Raw genomic sequence first — 18,662 nt, 5'->3', positions numbered from 1 at the left:
CCGAAAGCACTCTTCCATCCTGGAACTGGGCTCAAGATCCTCACTCCTGCCAGTACCCCTCTGCACCCTGGGTTAGCAATCTGGGGAACTGCCTCTGGGCCATGCCATAGATCCTCCTCCTAGGGTCAGCAAAGGGTCTTTGGTCATCTCCCTTTGCTCTAATGTAGTTCCCTCTTCCTGTCTGGGCTGAGAGTTGTGAAAGTCTGATTCAATCACTCCCAAGGACTGTTGTTGCTTTGCCAGAGTGGGACCTGCATGGGCAGGGCCTGTACCAGACTGTGCTCCACTCTCCCCTGGAAGACAGAACTTTCCTGCCAACCTTCTGAGTTGTTTTGTGCTGAAAATTATTTCACCCTCTCCTCTTGATGTTTCTGATTCTATAAAATTTGTTTTGAGGTATTAATGTTTTTGAGGGGAGAAATTTAGGAGACTTCAGACAAGTCTCTGCAATCTGACTGCCCTCTGAGCGAACAATTTTAAAACTGAATGAGACAAGACTAGAATACTGAGGAGAGATACAATTTGTTTGTGATCCACTTTTTTCTTTTTTCTTTTTCTTGGCTTTTGCAAGGCAGTGGGTTAAAGTGACTTGCCCATGTTCACAAAATAGCTAGGTAATCATTAAGTGTCTGAAGCTGGATTTGATCTTGGGTCCTCCTGACTCCAGGATTGGTGCTGTATCCACTGGGCAACCTAGCTGCACCCTGATCTACCTTTATTTTTGGAGTAGGGACAACTTTTGATTGCACAATTATCACTTTTTTCATTATGACTTTCCCTATCTTGGCCTCAGTATATCATAGATTGACCTAAGTAAGTGGAGATTTTTTTGGGAGTTCTTGTGGAAGTGGTAAACAACAGAGAAAAAGTATAGAAACTCTGAAATGCAAAAAATATATGTTTAGTTTTATATAATATTAACATTTTTATCTTTTAACACCACAATACTTTAGACTTCTCTTTGGTATAAAAGAAGGGACAACAAACCATAACATTTGATGCAAGTTAGCTTTCAAAAATATTAATTTCTGAAATCTCTTAAGGATTGCCTCTTGTAGAACACAGACTTCAGGATTCTTGGTTACTAATTAGAAAATAACCTTGCAGTTACAGTGTTTAGATACAATTCACACTATTTTTGTAAACAATTTCACAACTCTATCTGTTAAACCAATATAGGCAAGTCATTAATCTTCAAGATTCGGTTCATTTTTCACCTTCTTGGGGAGACTTCCTCCCATCTTTTCTTTGAAATTTCTCAAAATTTATATTGTCTGCATTCTGCATGAATATATTTACTTGAATGTTGTCTCCCTTAGTACAATATGAGTTTGCCAAGGATGTAACAATCATGTTTTTGATTTTCTTGGTATCCTCACTGTTGAATATAATTTTTAGCATGTAGTAAGGACTTAATGTATAACTGTCTAAGTCCATATCAACATGAATTGATTCCATTGGGATGGTGTGAGATAATCAGCAGTTCTAGGTTCATTAGAGAAGTCTTTTACAGAGACTAAAACTGCAACATACTATGAAAGGTATACAGAAATAAAGGGAAGGAAAAGCATTTTTTAAGATATGAATTTGGAGATGGAAGGAGAAAATTCTGCCAGAAAATAAATAAGGTTTTTTGGTCAGGTTTTAGGTTCTATTATGAGATATGTGTCACATAGTTAATTAAAGTAGAGCAAGTGATGGCAGAGTCAGGTTCCAGTGATGGAGTTTTGTATCATATCCCCTGGGTGATAGTGCAGCCGTGGTCTCAGACTACTAAACAATTGTTTCCTCTCATTTACCATTTAAAACATCCTTTTCTTTTAGAACGAGTCACTGACCCCAGGTTATCATGGATTCCCAGCGAGGGACAGCCAGGTAGGAATCTGTTATTTTGTCTTCAGAGCGGGTGTATGTAAATGAATGTGTTTTGTGGGGCAGAGGGCATTTCCTGACATGAATTTTTATTTTAGAGAGTGCTGTGACTTATTTTTTCAGGCAGACACTTGGAGAACTGTAAATGAAATGATATTTTTTCCTGATTTTAGTCAATGGGGTCTTTAAGAAATGATTGGACCTAGGAAGAGTATGGGGCTGAGAGTTAAGTATCACAGATTTTCCACTTTTCTTTCCAATTTACCTTATAAAATGATTTTCTGACTTGAGATGTCCGGTGTCTTATTAATCCACACAAATCTTGACCTCTTGATCTTCAATTCTATTGAGCTAGCCTGTATTCTGGGATTCTCCTTCTTGGAGAATTCAGCACATGGAAATGTGATGTGGGAAAGGTCCTGTTGAATAGGGAAAGACAGTGGAGGGGCTGGGATGGGATGGGATGGCATGGACTGACTGTTGGGAGTGGGGTGGGCCCCTGCCTTCATATTTACTTAAAGTAGAAGCACTTCAGGTTCCACACCTGCCCACTGGTACAGAAGTGATGACATATTTGTCAGGGGAAGTTATGCTTTAATTTGAACAGAACACATATTTAAGTACTACGTGATGCACGGCATTGTGCTAAACAATGGTGATACAAATATGGCGGGTCAACAGAACTCCCTGTTCACAAAGGGACACAAGTGTGATTGCTTATTTAGGAATAGAGGTTCTCATGTTCTGGTGTGAAAATACTGGGATTGAGATATGCCTTTGTTTCCCCCTCCTGTCTCTTTTATGATATTACAGTTGCTGGTCATTGTAATGTTAAATGGTTCTACTGAAGTCTATCTCTTAGCTTTGAGACAAGATTCTTTGTAGGACTGCCAGACCTTTCCACAGCTAGTGGCTTGGTCATCTAATAAATTCCTTTATAGGCTCTGTAAAGTGGAATGAGGTGAAGCAAACTTCCTTTTTTGTCAATCCCCAGAAATGTATTAATTGCTTACAATATGCTGTGTTATGACCTGGAGAGAAAAAGAGAAAACTATCCTGCCTTACAAGGAGTTTATGTTTTAGTTGAAGGAAAATATGTTTATATTCTGAATACATACAAAATAAATACAAGTTCATTTGTAGTGGATGAGGTACTAGAAACTATGGGGATCAGGTTAATTTTCATTTAGGTTGCAAAAAGTATTTGAACTGAATTTTGAAATAAGCTAAGGATTCTAAAAGATGAATGAAGGGAACATCTAAAGCTGTTTAGTTGTGGTGTATGAGGGGATTAACATTGAATAAAACTGGAAAGGTAAGTTCAAACCAGTCTGAAAGCACTTGAGTGTCAAATGGGACTTTTCATTTGATCCAGGAGGTAATAGGGAGCTACAAGATTTTATTGAACAGGGTAATGATGATGTTATCAGACCCAGGCTTTTAAGGAACTCTCTTTACCAGCGTTGTGGAGAATAGGTTAGATTACAGAGGGACCCAAGAAGCCCATTCAAGAGGCTCTTGTACACTTCCACACTGGCAATGAAAGCTTTTACTGGGGTGATTGTCTTGTGGAGTCCTCAGGCCTTGTGGTTGGTTAGATTTCCCAAACTTCGTTTCCCCTCCCTCCCTTCCTTCCTTCCTTCTTTCTTTCCTACCTGCTCACCTATTTACCTACCTGCCTACTCTTCTGTCCCACTTCTGTCCTACTTTCTGGTCTGTTGAGAACAGAAGAGAACCAAAAGCCCCCTGGAATCCTGGTTAGTCTTCGTGTTGATAGTTCAAACAATAATCTATCACATTTATTTGCTTACATAACTTGTGTGTCTTTTCCCTAATTGATGTAAACCCCCTCCTCCATTCCCATATTTTGCCACCTCAAAAAGTTAGAAATATTTTTATTCATCCTTAGCTAGAGTCTATATTGCTTAAGGATTAACTCTTTTCTCTAGTTGCCCCCCCCCCCCCAATTCTCCCTTTCCCCCATTCTAGTCTGTATCTCTTTCCTTCTTTGATTAGTTCAGATGAGGGTGAGATTCCAGGGTCAACTGCTCTCACAACTTCTTGTTTCTTTATAGTCTCTTTCTGTATCTGATTATGGGGGAAGAAGTTTCCCTCCTCTCCTCTTTACCCCCCTTCATATTCTTCTTGGAAGGGCATGGTAGGAATGAGACAGTGAGAAGAGGAGGGGGAGAAGGGTCTTGGAAGTACCTCTTCTCTTCCAGGCTCTGTGCTGGGCCCTTTTGAACAGCTCTGTGCAGATTAAATGACTTGTCCCCAGATCAGCAGCTAACAAATATCTGAGGTAGGTTTTAAACTCAAGTTTTGAACTAAAGATTTCCTGATCTGTTAGATCAGTGCAACAGTTACTATGTGTATTCTGGTTAGTAATAAAAGAACATTTCGTTAACCATTTTGACTGACTTCTTTCTCTGGTGACCTATGCAGCCCACATTTTCCCCTATGAACTGTTATATAGTCCTATCAATTTATTCTCCCTATTCCTTGGTTAGTATTTGGGACTTTACTTATTTAATACCATCATATGCTGTTTGCCCTAGGTAAGTGACTTTTTTTTAAAAATGATTTATTTCATTTATTTTTTCTGTAGTATTAAATGAGTTTTCAATATTTATTTTTGTAAGGTTTTTCTTCTCTTACCCTTTCTTCCCCCCACCCTATATAGCAATTAATCTAATATAGGTTATACATGTACAATCATGTTACACATATTTTCATATTAGTCCTTAATATAAAAGAAGAATCAGAATAAATGGGGAAAATCTACAAGAAGGAAAAGGCAAAAAATTAAATTTAAAAAAGGTGAAACTAGTATGCTTTGATCTACATTCAAATTCTTTGGATGTGGATGGCATGTTTCCATTGCAGATCTTTTAGGATTGTCTTTGGTTACTGTGTTGCTGAGAGGAATTGAATCTAAGATAATTGATAATTGCTCAGTGTTGCTGTTACTGTGGACAATGTTCTTCGGGTTCTATGCATTCACTTTGCATCAATTCATGTCAATCTTTCCAAGTTCTTCTGAAATCTGCCTGCTCATCGTTTCTTAGAGCACAATAGTGTTCCATTCCCTTCATAGCACAACTTGTTCAGCCACTTTTAATTGATGGACATCTCAATTTCCAATTCTTTGCCAGTACAAAAAGAGTTACTATGAATATTTTTATTCACATGGAATCCCCCCCCCCTTTCTTGTGATCTCTAGTACAGATCAAAGGGTGTGCACAGTTCCATTGACCTACAGGTATAATTCCAAAGGTAAGTGACTATTTCTAAGGCTTTGTTACACCGAGAATGTAAACACAAATTTTTGCAGGCTTGAAGGAGTATCAGAATGGAGCTCAGTTGAAAAGGGCTGAATTCATGGGTTCAAGAGCATTCTTTTTTTTTTAAGTTTTTTTTTTCAAGGCAATGGGGTTAAGTGGCTTGCCCAAGGCCACACAGCTAGGTAATTTTATTGAATGTCTGAGGTTGGATTTGAACTTGGGCCCTACTGACTCCAGGGCCAGTGCTCTATCCACTGCCCCACCTAGCCTCCCCTAGGATTCAAGAGCATTCTTGAGCATTAACAGATGAATAAGGAAGGATGCAAAGGGGCTGAAGAGGAGTTTGGTAAAATACAGAAACTTGGTGTCTACTTGAAATGGTTGCATTTATGAATTTTTTTTCCTTCTATTTCTGGGACACTGTTAATCACTTCTTAAATTTTTCTTTGTATTACTTTGCCCTCTCTCCTGCTGATCATGCAGACTGTGTACCATGGTGAGGGGAGCTTGGTCTTTTCAAGACCATTTTCTCTCTGTTGACATCAAGTAGTTTTCAATTGTCTTCATGTTAGTCTTGGAACCACTTAACCCCATTTGCCTTGCAAAAACCTAAAAAGAAGTTTCGAGAAGGCCAAAATACCTTACTATTTGGCAAAAACTGTTGGGAAAATTGGAAAGTAATCTGATATGGACTAAAATCTCACTAAGATAGGCTCAAAATGGGTACATGATTTAAGCATAAAAGTAGTATTATAAGCAAAGTAGTAGAGGATGGAAGAAATGGTCTGATCTCTATGGAAAAAGGAAGAGTTCATGTCCAGACACATTGTATTACAGAAGTTAAAATGATTTATTTTGATTCTATAAAATTGAAAAGTTTTTTTCTCCAACAAATGCAACTAGAAGTAGATGAAAAACAGGAAACTGGGAAAAAATTCTTTGCAGAAAGTTTCTTTGTAAAGGTCTCGTTTCTCAAATATGTAGAGAACTGAGTTGAATATACTAGGATATGATACAGTTTTTAGCTGATAAATGGTCAGAGGAAGAAATAAAAGATGTCAATAATCAGGAGATTAGAAAAATGTAAATCAAAAGAAATTTGAGGTACCACCTCACACTCATCAGTTTGGCTGAGATGACATAGAAGGAAAATGACTAATACTGGAGGGAATGTGGAGGGAAAAATAAACTTTTTGTTTTTAAGACAATGGAGTGACTTGCTCAGTGTCACATAATTGGGTAATTATTAAGTGTCTGAGGTCACATTTGAACTCAGGTACCCCTGAGGGGTGCTCTATTCACTGTGCCTCCTGGCTGCCCCAGTCATAAACTGTTGATGGAAATAGCCCAACCATTCTGTAAAAAATTTGGAATTATGCCTAAAAAGCTCTAAAATCGATCATATCTTTGACCCACCTCTACCCCTATTGGTTCCACACTACAAAGGAATGAGAGGGGAAAAGTCCCATGTAAATATAATATTTCTAGTAGCCCTTTTTTGTGATTGTGCCTATCAGCTGGTAAGTGACTTATGAATGTGATTTATGAATATGATCAAATGCTATTCAGTGATAAATGATGAGAAGGATAGTTTCAGAAAAACCTGGGAAGATTTAGAAAAACTGATGGAAAGTGAAGTCGGGAGAACAATTTATATAGTCACAGCAATTTTGTCAAGATAGTCACCTAGAATTTATCTACCTTCTCAGTTACATAGCTCTGATTTGCAGTTGTTCATCACAATTTCAAAGGGTTTATGATGAAAAAATGCAACCCCCCCCAAATACGGAACTTAGGGATTTAGCTACAGATGGAAGTTGATCCATTCCTGCCTTCATCCCTTCTACCCTCCTTCCCTTTCTTTTATCCTTTTTTCTCCCTTCCCTCCCTCCAAATGCAGAAAATTGTTTTCTTGATTTCATTTTTGTAATGAGTTTAGTAGTTGAGTTTTTTTCCCTTCTCAGTGGGTGGGGGAAGGGAGGTATTTAGAAATGAACATAAAATTGACTAAAAAGTTATTTTAAAAAGTGTTCTCTTTGTTCTAAAATTACAAAAATATAGTCCCTTCTTGCTTTGGTGATTTTTTTTTTTTGCATGTTAATTGAAAATGTTTAGAAGAATACCTTCTGAAACATATTTCTAACTTGATGCTTTTTGTTTAAATCTTGTTCAACTAGCTTGACAGTAGGGCATGAGACTTTCTACTGAATTGTTGGTCCCCCCTCTAGTGGAGAAAGCCTTCTGCCACAACACTGACCAGTTGGTCCAGACTGTGGGCCTCTCTTCTCTCCTTCTCTCTCTCTCTCTCTCTCTCTCTCTCTCTCTCTCTCTCTCTCTTCAAGCTGTGAGACTTGCCCTGGGGACCCTTTCATTCTTTAGCAGTTTATACTGGCTTTTCCCTACCAGTAGTTGGTATAAACATGGTACAAAATGCAGAGAGTGATGAGACTGCTAAAAAACACACAAGAAAATTAGCTTCTTTATAGTCATGGTAGATCTGTCTGCCGATCTGTGGACACCAGAATAACAGAAGAATGAGTTCATTTTTAGGGACTCTTCTGTCAGAATTTTGATACCATTATAGATTAAAGATGAAAGTAAGGTTCTGGAAATGTGCTCTTCCATATTAATATCAAGCCATGATTTAATACCATAGTGATTCCCCCTATTTTCTTTTGATATTTCAGTTCCTAGACCTCAGAAGCACAACAATAGAATGAACTAACAGGAGTCCATGTTTCCTTACTAAATGTTATCCTCATTTCACATAGAATAGTTGACAGACGTAACTCTTGGATCCCCACTCCCCCTGACTTCTTTTTTTAGTTTGTTTTTTTTTGCAAGGCAAATGGTGTTAAGTGGCTTGCCCAAGGCCACACAGCTAGGTAATTATTAAGTGTCTGAGACCGGATTTGAACCCAGGTACCAGACCCGTGCTTTATCCACTACACCACCTAGCCGCCCCTCTCCCTGACGTTTTCCTCTTAAGTTTTCTATTTTTTTCAGGATTCTTTTCTGCTTGACTCCCTGGCTCTAGGTGCTTTCTGCCTCTGCTAATAAGTCCAGCTTAGTTCATAGCAGGGGCTGTCAAACACACATTCAGTTGTCTTTCCTTAGATCTAGCAACTGCTCCAAGGGACCCTGGGAGATTTGTTCCACTTTTAAGCTTGTCTGGCACAGCCTTCCTCTTCCACTCTTACATTCTGTCTTGCCTGTCACCTGAGGGACAGGGAAGTTAGAATAAGAGCTGGTCAGGTGATGCTCTAAGTGCTTGTCTTGAAGCCCATATGCCCATGAAGCAACGGGTGTAGTCACTGGCATGTCATTTCAGGGGCAGGGCCATGACCAGCCTCTGCTTGAGCCGCCTGACTTGAATATTCTAGCTGGTTAGACCAGTGACTCTTGCTCTGGGGTGCATTCTCATATCATTTTTGAATTGGAGCATTTTAAGAACCTTGCAATGTATAGAAATGTTCTGCTTGTATGCAGAAAGTCTTTTCTGAGACTTGCAAAAACTTAGGAAATCTAATGCAGAAGCCTACTTGTTTCATTTTTGTGTTTTTAACCAGCCAAATCTATTTTATATACATAGACCATTGTCATAGAAATGAGAAAGCCAAGTGAGTTGGCACTTCTATTTGGTAGAATATAAATACAAATATAAATCATCTTTGTCCACCTCATCCCATAACCATCAGTCCCAGAACCAAGAACTCAGCCAGCATCTCAGCCTTGCACTTTCTCCCCTTTTGGAACAGCTAAATTTCCTGGAGAATCCAATTGTTAACACTCCCATAAAGGATATGAAAAGAGCAAAACCCTTGGCCATTTGTAAAGATATCTTCTTGCCACAGATATTCATGTTGGAATAACTTCAGGGAATAATTTGCTTAGCCTCCTCCTCCTCCATGTACTTTGGGCACAGAGGATGAAGAAGCTTGGTCTAAAAGGTCTAGGAGGAATATCGCTAGTATGGGAGCCAGAAGAGCTAGGTCACCTTGGGAGAATCAAGGGCATCTTTCCACTTAAAAATAATCTTTTTTTCTTTCTTTGAGAGATCTTGAAAATTTGATTGTTTGAATGCCTGAGAAATTTATATCTCCACCACTGATTCTTCTGAAAGTTTTGAGTTAACTTCAGCAGTTTTTCCCGACTTCATCTTCTTAGAAGTCATTGACATTTTTCTCATGTATTTACTTAGGTAATGGGTTAGGAAACCAGAGGAGTATCCCATTTCTAAACTAGGATCAGTATAAAACCCTGGTTGCTCTGCTGTGTGACCTTGGTCAGATTGCTTATCCTGTCAGAGTCTCAAATTCTTTCTCAGGAAATCGAGAGTGCAGGCTAGATGGCTTTCAATGTTTATGCAGCAGCCCATGAAGAGGTTCAGGAATTAGGTGAACGTCGGAGGTCTTTGGGACTGAGGATCACCTAGGATTGGGCTGATGTTGATCCTTTTCTAAAAAAATATTTTTTATCCTTTTGTTAATGGCTTCTGTCTCCTCACTTCCAAGGAAGTGGAAACAAGGATATACTTCCATTTTTCATCTGAGAAAATTTCCAAATACTTAGCATCAAATATTAATACAGAAAGGTAAGGTGGTAGAATGGCTAGAGAACTAAGCTGTGGCCAGAAAGACCTGGGTTCAAGTTGTGCCTCTGACATAGCTTGTCTTTGTGACTCAGGCTAAGTCACTTCACTTCTGAGTTCACCAGGCAAGTACTAAGAGAAGATACCAGGTGACATTGGCAAAAGGGGGTGGACAGATTTCTCACCAGGAACTGCCCTACACGCGTTAAATACAATCATCTCACTGACCCAGGTTTGAATGCCTGCAGGGTTTTCCATATTACAGAAGCATTGTCTTTATTTTCTCCTAAAACTGGCCACTTGTTTACTGAAATGCAGTTGGAACTTGATTCATATAATATTGCTATGTCCTACAGTTTCCTATTCAAAGAGGAGGGATTGATTTCAAATACAAAAAAAAAGAGAGAGAGAGAGAGGGTTGAAAAATCCTGAGAAAGATGATCTTTCTCCTTTATTCATGACCTTGGGAATTATTACATAAATAGAAACTTTTCCTAGGTCTGAGAAGAGTCTTGGAGGGGATAGCTTTGGCTGCCTTGGGGTGGAGTTGGAGGAAGGAGAGGAGAGGAAGAGCTAAAGTGATGATGTTTTATTTCTTGTCGGCAGAGGGCGCCTGGTCCAAGGTAGATATTTGGTTGATTCACTAGAGAAAGGATAAGCTTTCAGGTTTGGCTTTTTAGAATGGACTACAGGAGAGACACCACATAGTCCCTTTGTGAAATCACATGGTAGTAATTTTATTTTCTTTTGTACTCATAATTTTCTAACAATTTCAGCCGTCCTGAAGTGCCATATTGAGCCTGAGAGTAGTTCCTTCCCCTTCAAGGGCCTGCAGGCAGAAACTTATATGACCACTTGGGGAGGATGTCCAAGTGAGGATTTCTTCTGGGTCTGAGTTGGATAGATGATCACTGAGGGTTGAGACTCTTTTCGCTCTCAAATTCTGTGTTCTGTTTTCTTCACCAGTGAAACTTGAATTATGTGAATTCAGTTCATTTGGAGTGTTTTTTTTAAGGTTTTTTGCAAGGCAATCGGGTTAAGTGGCTTGCCCAAGGCCTCACAGTCAGGTAATTAAGTGTCTGAGGTCAGATTTGAACTCAGGTACTCCTGACTCCAGGGCTGATGCTCTTATCTACTGCACCACCTAGCTGCCCCTGGAGTATTTTTAGTTGTTACTTGTGACCTGTCTTCACTTGAGGAAAACCTGCTCCTTTATTGTGTCTCTATAAATGATCCCTTTTGTTTAGTCAACTCAAGGTTTTCCAGTGGCCTTTGTGTAGAACATTGTCACAATAAAAATACCAGCTCCTCCAACTGTGCTGTTGGGTGGACTGCCACCCCAGGTGAGCTGTCACCTTCTCTGAAAAGTGGGAATAAGAAAATTGGTAGGGTCTTCTTCCTCACAGGACTATTGCAAGATTCCAAGAAGATGTGGGTGAAGGAAGATGCCCCTGACTTTCCCAAGGTGACCTAGCTCTTCTGGCTCCCATACTAGCGATATTCCTCCTAGACCTTTTAGACCAAGATTCTTCATCCTCTGTGCCCAAAGTACATGGAGGAGGAGGTGGCTAATTATTTCTTAAAGTTATTCCAACATGGGTATCTGTGGCAAGAAGATATCTTTACGAATGGCCAAGGGTGCTTTGCTATTTTCATGTCCTTTAAGGGAATGTTAACAATTGGCTTCTCCAGGAAACTTAACTGTTCCAACACGGGAATGTGCAAGGCTGAGATGCTGGCTGAGTTCTAGGACTGATGGTTATGGGTTTTGGTGAACAAAGATTATTTAAAGCAAGCTTTTGGACAAAAGAGACTTGTCACAGGTTAACTCCTGTTTACTTGCCCTTGACCTTGAAATGAAGAAGACTTAAAGAGGATTAGGTTTAAAAAGTGTAAAAGGGGTATTGGGCATGAGAGGGAAGATACAGGTGATGTGAGAAGCCTAGGAGGTCCCTTTGAGGAAGCACCTGGAAAGAGGACAGGAAGGCTAGGCAAAGAGGCAAAAAGGTGGTCATTCCTACTTCTGAATGAAGAGCATCTAGCTAAGCACGTGTCATGTCCAGGACCTTATTGTATGCTGGGTTGTTTGTTGGCCAGCTCCATCTGGTTCACAATACATCCCATGGAATGGGAGAAGCATTTGTTGATCTAATCTCAATACATTTTCCTTGGTTACTGCAGCAGTTTTTCCCCAGAGACCCTTAAGCTACTAGCTTGTTTAGTTGTCTACAGATTATTTTTGACTATGCAATTTGTCTGGCTGGAAGGAGGGAGATTGAGATTATCTTCATCTTTTAGGTCTTTCTTTTGTGGTCTGATGGTTTTTTTTAAAATTTGTTTTCAGTTGTTTTTGTGATCTCTTCTGAGATTTCTTTGGGGGGGGCAAAGAGACTGGAGTGGTTTGCCATTTCCTTCTCTAGCGCTTTTTATAGATGAGGACCTGAGGCACACAGAATTAAGGGATTTGCCTGGGCTCCCACAGCTAGCATTGTAGGTCTGAGGCACAATTTTTTATTTAGGAAGGTGAGTTTTCCTGCTGGTAGACCCAGCACTCCATGCTCTGCTGATCTGGCTATAGTCACAGGCATCTCCTGTGAGGCTGCCCAGAGCAAACAGAAGGCACCTACTTAGAGGCCAGGTGTCTTCAGCCATAGCTTCCCCTACCTTCCTGGGTGTCCCTGGGGCTTAATCCCCACTGAGCAGGGGGCAGTTTTTTGGAAACAAGCTGTCTGGGCTAGGGCTGAAACTCTATAAATCCTCGACCAAACTTAGTTGAGACTTTCTACCCCAAGTGGACCTTTTTATTTGGGTTGGAAGAATGGAACCCCAGACCCTCCATCTGCTTCCCAGCTTCACCTTAAATTCCAGACCCTGATAGATGTACTTGGTGCTTGTAAGTGTTATTTGAATTGACTCTATTGTGTCCTCTCCTGGGCCTCTCCTGGCTATGGGAGAGGTGGTCTGTGTTCGGACTGGGAAGTCTTCCACCCCCACCCCTATGCTGTTTTCACCCTTTCATTGGTTGAGTTTGTTGTCCAGGTGAGAGGAGGGGAGTATAAATTGGAATCAAGAGGAGAGGTTGCTAAAGGACAGGCAGAGGATGTGGGAAGATAACTGACTCTGGCTCTTGAGGGCCAGTGGCTGTTTAAAGCCTGCTCCCTCTCCAGCCAGGGTTGGCTCCCCCTGCTCCACATGATCCCTCGGCTCCTGGGCCCCCAGGGATCTTCCAAATCTGCCCTTGGACAGTCAGAATTCCTATGAGTCTGCTTGGTTGCACAGGCACTGAGGAGACAGAGAGCTGATGACACCATAGAAAGCTTTCTTAATCAGAGGGTGTTTTCAGCCCATGGAGGAATGTCCAGAGGAGCTGAGATAGATGACCACTTGGAGAAGCTGAGTAAAGAATTCTCCAGGATGGTCGGTGCAGAGGGCTTTGGCAATGGCTCCTGAGGTCTTCCTCAAATTCAGTAATTTATTTATGTTCTTGACCCCTGGCCTTTGACTGAACTTCTTGGGCCTTTTAATTCAGAATCAGTTAAACTCAGCAGCAAAATGAATGTACATTGAGTTCTACTTAGCTTGGAGTATTTAAACTTTTGGGGTGTAGAGGTGTCTTCAGATGCCTTGCAGTATACTTTTCCTCTTGTAACTGCTCAGAATTGAGTGTTCTTTGGCTAAAGGCCATTTCTGCCCTCTCCAGGGAGGTGGTCAAGAAAGGGGAAGATGACCTGGTGGTGAGACCCCCAGACAGAAATGCACTTCCTGGAGCTTGGGTTGGGGAGGGGGTAGAATCCAGTCAGGATGCAAGGATTTTTTCGAGCTAATTCATTTAAGTGGTTCCTGCCTGTTTTAACCACATGGGTGAACTTCCCAGTGGGTCTGGGATTGCACTGGGTTCTCCCTCCATTGTCTCCTCTCCCTGGAGCCCAATTCTCTGCACACGATTCTTAACTGTTAAAGGGAGAAGAGCAGAGTCTGAAGCTATAGGACTCTGTGAAGAGAAAGGAGAAAAGGTAGAAAGCTGATTATGTTACTTTATTATTTTCCAGCTCTCCTATGATGGGGAAAGAGCCTCAGGCTAGGGTACTAGCCTGCCAAGGTGCAGGTTTGTTCATTTCTCTTTGTTATGACAAGGGGGCAGAGATCCGAAGCTTCTCCATACCTGACCCAGGGCTGATGGCCTAGTGTTAGACAAAAATTAAATTGTCCTTTAGCATTTACTTACTTGGATTAAGGAATCAGTAATTTGATAGCAAGATCTCATTTGATGGAGGTCAAAGGTCGTGAGGCAACAGAGTATCAGAACCATGTGACAGTCTGCTTTAAAAAATTGGCCATTGCAGTTATTATATATCAGGGAGGGGACAGATGTGATGATACCCCTTCATTTTCCTGCACTGACCAAGTAGAGGGAATAATGGCCCTAATTGTTGTCATGGTCATTACTACAAAAAGAGGAATGGAGACTTTTTAAACTCTTGAGTGTTTGGGGCAAGAGAAAGAACTGCCACTCTACCCAGCCCAGTCTCCTCTGGTTATTATCTTAGTAGTTTGGGATGTGCTAGATTAGACATGAACTTTGCTTTTTTCTAAAAGACTCTTATCAATTAGGTTTGGCATATATCTTGTCCAGGGAAAGCTTTTAGGGTCTATCAACATCCCTTGGGATTCAGGCTAGAGTGAAGTCATATTTACTCCCTTTATTCCACTGTTTCACCTATAAACTCCCCCAAAACCTTCATTAGCGAAATTAAGATAGCTCTTGCCTTCAGTAGTGATAAGGATAAAACTTGTATAGGGAACTTCCTGGTGAGGTAATTCCATCTATCTATAGAAGTCTGTACTTTCTCTGAAATTTATAGACTTAAGAGAATTACTTGGAGCCCTGCAGCAACAAAATGCCTTTTCCAGGGTCACATAACCAGTGTCGGAGGTAGGACTGGAGTGCAAGCCCTCTTGACTTTGAGGTCAGTTTTCTCTTTGTCCATGACTGTGCTGCCTTTGAAAAGGAGACCTTGTTGCTCCAAAGGAAGGAGATTGGTAGAGAATAGAACCTTTTTTTCCTTCTCCAGGATGGACTGAGAAAGGCAGCAGGGCTGAGTTTAGGAAAAGATTGTGGCAGATAATGAAGTTCATATTCTTAACTTTAGAAAGAGCATAAATGGACTTCATTCTTAATTTAATAAGAATCTTTTACATAAAACCATTAGCAAGCATTATCTGTAATGGGCATAATCCAGAAACTTTCCTAATAAGATCAGGTGTGAAGCAAAGATATCTACTTTCACTAATATTATTTAGCATTGTCTTGGATATCCTAGCAATAATAATGAGAAGAAAAAAGAAAACAAAAGGAATCAGAATAGGGAATGAGGTAATAAAATGGACTCTTTTTTTGTAGATGATATGACATTTGGAAAATCCTAAAGGCTCAACTAAAAAATATTGAAATAATTATTTCAGCAAAGTAGAAGGATATAAAAATAAACCCACATAAATCATCACCTTCTCTATATTACCAATAGGATCCTTCAGGAAGAGATAGCTAGAAAGACTTCATTTAAAATAACTCTAGAATGCATAAAATACCTGAGAATACACCTAAGAAAGTAAACACAGGATCTGTGGGAACAAAACCATAAAAAACTGTACACAAATAAAATGAGATTTAAATAAATGGTAAAATATTCATTGTTCATGGGTAGATGGGACCAATATAATAAAAACGACAATGTTATTGAAATTAAACTATATATTCAACAAAATTACCTAAAAATATTTTATGCAGTTAGAAAAAACAACAATTAATTTGAAAGAATAAAAGGTCAAGAATAATAAAGGAACTGATGGGAAAAAAATGTATAGAAAAGAGAGTTAGCAATACCAGATCTTAAACTATAAGACAGTAATTGTCACAACTATCTGGTACTAAGAAATAGAAAGGTGGTAGCTCAGTGAACAGAGCAGTCATGCAAAGAGTAGCAGCAAATGAATTCAATAATGCAGTGTTTGGCAAGTTTGGGGGATAAAAATTCATTATTTGGAAAGCAGTCTGGTAGAAATTGGGCATAGACTAATTTCTTAAACCATTTATCAAGATAAGGTCAAAATGGATCCATGACCCAGATATAATGGTAGATATTACAAGGAAATTTGGAGAATATCAACTTTAGGGATAGGTGAACAATTTATGAACAAACCAGAGATATAGTGTTGTGAGGTGTAAAATAGATGATGATTACATTAAATTAAAAAGGTTTTGCACAAATAAAACAAATGTAGCTAGGATCAGAAGGAAAGCAGAAAACTGGGGAAAAAATTTTTATAGGAATTTCCTCAAATAAAAGTCTGAGATCTCATATATAAAGAACTTTGTCAGATTTGTAAGATTGCTAGTCATTCCCCAGTTGATAAATGGTCAAAGGATATGAACAGTTTCCCAATGAAGAAGTCAAAACGATTTAAAGTTGTATGAAAAAAATGCTCTCAATCATTATTGATTAGAGAAATAAAAATTTAAGCAACTTTGAGAAATCATTTAACACATATAAGATCAGGAAAACTGATAGAAGGGGAAAGTGACAAATGTTGGTGGAAATATGGAAGAATTTTGGACCTTAACTCAATGTTAGTGAACCTATCAGTAATCAAACCATTTTAGAGAGATTTTTGAAATTATGCCCAAAGGGTTATTAAACTGCCAATAACTTTTGATTCAACAGTAGTAAAACTATTAGATCTGTTTCTCAAGAGAATTAGGAAAAGTGGAAAAGAACCTATAAGTTTTAAAATATTCATAGCATTTCTCTTTGTAGTGGCAAAGAATTGGAAACTGGGGGAAATTCTTATCAATTGGGGAATGGCTAAACAAATTGTGGTATATGGCTCCTGATGGAATATTACTGTGCTATAAGAAATGATGAGCTCAACGATTTTTAGAAAAGCACAGAGAGACGGCCACAAGATAATGAAGAGCAAAGTGAGCCAGAAAGAAGAAGAGCACTGTGGGTAGTTCTTGCCTTTCATTATTGAAGAAGACCAAAATGATATCTCTATGTTTGAGACAAATGACAGTGTGTCTGATGGTGACCGATCAGACCAATAGGAGCTTGGAATACTCTACCATTGGTCAGGCACAAATAGTTCATGTGAACACCTGGGGTGGGGACTCTAAAGTTACAGATCCTGCTTCCTTTGAGTTGCTTCCATTCTGCCTCCCCTCATAGAGCATGGCTTTCCCCCATGTCCTTTGCCAAGGTCTCCCATGCTGCACAGTCAGTTCTGAAGTTCTTCAATGAGACCTTCAGGGTGTTTCACTATTGCTTCTTCTGACCCCCTTGTGAGCCCTTGCCCTGTGGGAGTTCTCCATAAAATAGTTTTTTTGGCAATCTCACATGCAGCATTTTAATAACATGTTCAGCCTATTGGAGTTGAGCACTCTGTAGTCATGTTGGAATGCTGAATAGTTTACCTTCAGAAAAGACCTCAGTGTCTGGGATCTTCTCCTGCCAGATGATCTTCAGAATCTTCCTAAGACAATTTAAATGAAAGTGATTCTGTTTCCTGACATGGTGCTGGTAGACTGGCCGGGTTTCACAAGCATATAACAATGAGATTAGTAAAACGACTCTGGAGACCTTCACTTTGGTAGTCTAATACTGAGAAAAGTCTCCCCCACACTTTCTCTGAGCCTCCCAGATACTGAGCTAGCTCTGGCAGTGTGAGTGTCAGTCTCATTATCAATGTGTTCCTCTATATGCTGTATACAGTAAGAAAAAAAATCCATATTGTTTTAAGAATGGCTTTGAGTGGGGCGGTGGTGCAGTGGGTAGAGCACAGGCCCTGGAGTCAGGGGTACCTAAGTTCAAATCAGACACTTAATAATAACCTAGCTGTGTGGCCTTGGGCAAGCCACTTAACCCCATTTGCCTTGCAAAAATCTTAAAGAAAAAAAAAAAGAATAGCTTTGAGGAACCAAATAAAACTCTTAAGATCCTGTGAAGGAAGATATTTGAATCCAGAAAGAAATATTGTTGTCTTATAAGAAATGATGAGCTGATTGTTTAGAAAAACATGGAAAGATTTGGACTCATGAAGGAAGATTTTGTCCATTTTCAGAGGAACAGATGATAGGAGGAAATAAGTTTGCTGTAGTCTTTGTGTGTGTGTGTGTGTGTGTCTTCTTTAAGGTGGGGGAATGAAGGGGGAAAAATAAGTAAGAAATGCACAGGTGGTTGGTTCTTGTCCTTTGTTTTTGAAGACCACCAAAATAACATCTCTGTGTTTGAGACAAATGTCATTGTGTCCTACTGTAGCTGGTCAGATCAAGAGGGGCTCAGAATACTCTACTCCAGATCGAGCACAAATAGTTCATGTGTCCTCTGTGTTTCTAACCAAGCTCTAAGCCCTTCACAGCACTTGCTTCAGATGTCTTCATGACTGTTGGAATGAAGTGTTCTCATCTGCTCACTCCACTAGTGAAAGACTTCACATGCTTGGGGTAGGCAACCCTCCACTACACACCAGTGAGTTTGAGGTTCCTTTGGGTCACCCTCAACATGTTTTAGCCCACCTGCCAAAGCAGTTTACCAGAATGTGGCCCCTGTTCATGCTACAGCTTCTTGGAACCATCGGTGAAGTGGCTCAGGTGAACATCAGAGGTAGAAAGCAACACTGAAAAGTACCTCACACCAGAGGTACTAGTCTTTTTTGAACACACCCTAAACCCTTCCCCAAAACAAACAAACAAGCAAACTGCCCAGCAGAGAACAAAAAAAAGACCTATAGGGTGGCAGGGAAAAGCTGACCAACTTTGAAAACAATGTGTAGTTTGTAATACTTAGGTTTTCTTGAAATGGAAATTTATTTACTATATTGAATCCTGTCTTATGGACTGGGTTGTATATGGCAAAATT

General features: G+C 39.8%; 1 protein-coding gene across 21 annotated transcripts in view; it reads left to right on the top strand.

The window, feature by feature from the left end:
- The window catches only part of RBFOX2 (RNA binding fox-1 homolog 2), a 282,975-nt gene that overhangs the window by 88,666 nt on the left and 175,647 nt on the right, over positions 1 to 18,662 (top strand). For 19 of the 21 annotated variants that reach the window (XM_074226826.1, XM_074226827.1, XM_074226821.1 and 16 more), the window contains exon 2: positions 1,825 to 1,875. The exons of 1 other annotated variant lie outside the window; for it this stretch is intronic. In XM_074226826.1, the coding sequence (XP_074082927.1) occupies positions 1,825 to 1,875 (51 nt within the window). One more of the 21 variants, XM_074226815.1, reaches the window with a different exon arrangement.

Source organism: Macrotis lagotis, chromosome 2, assembly GCF_037893015.1.
Source record: "Macrotis lagotis isolate mMagLag1 chromosome 2, bilby.v1.9.chrom.fasta, whole genome shotgun sequence".
Taxonomy (NCBI): domain Eukaryota; kingdom Metazoa; phylum Chordata; class Mammalia; order Peramelemorphia; family Peramelidae; genus Macrotis; species Macrotis lagotis.
This window is presented reverse-complemented; position numbering and strand designations above follow the sequence as displayed.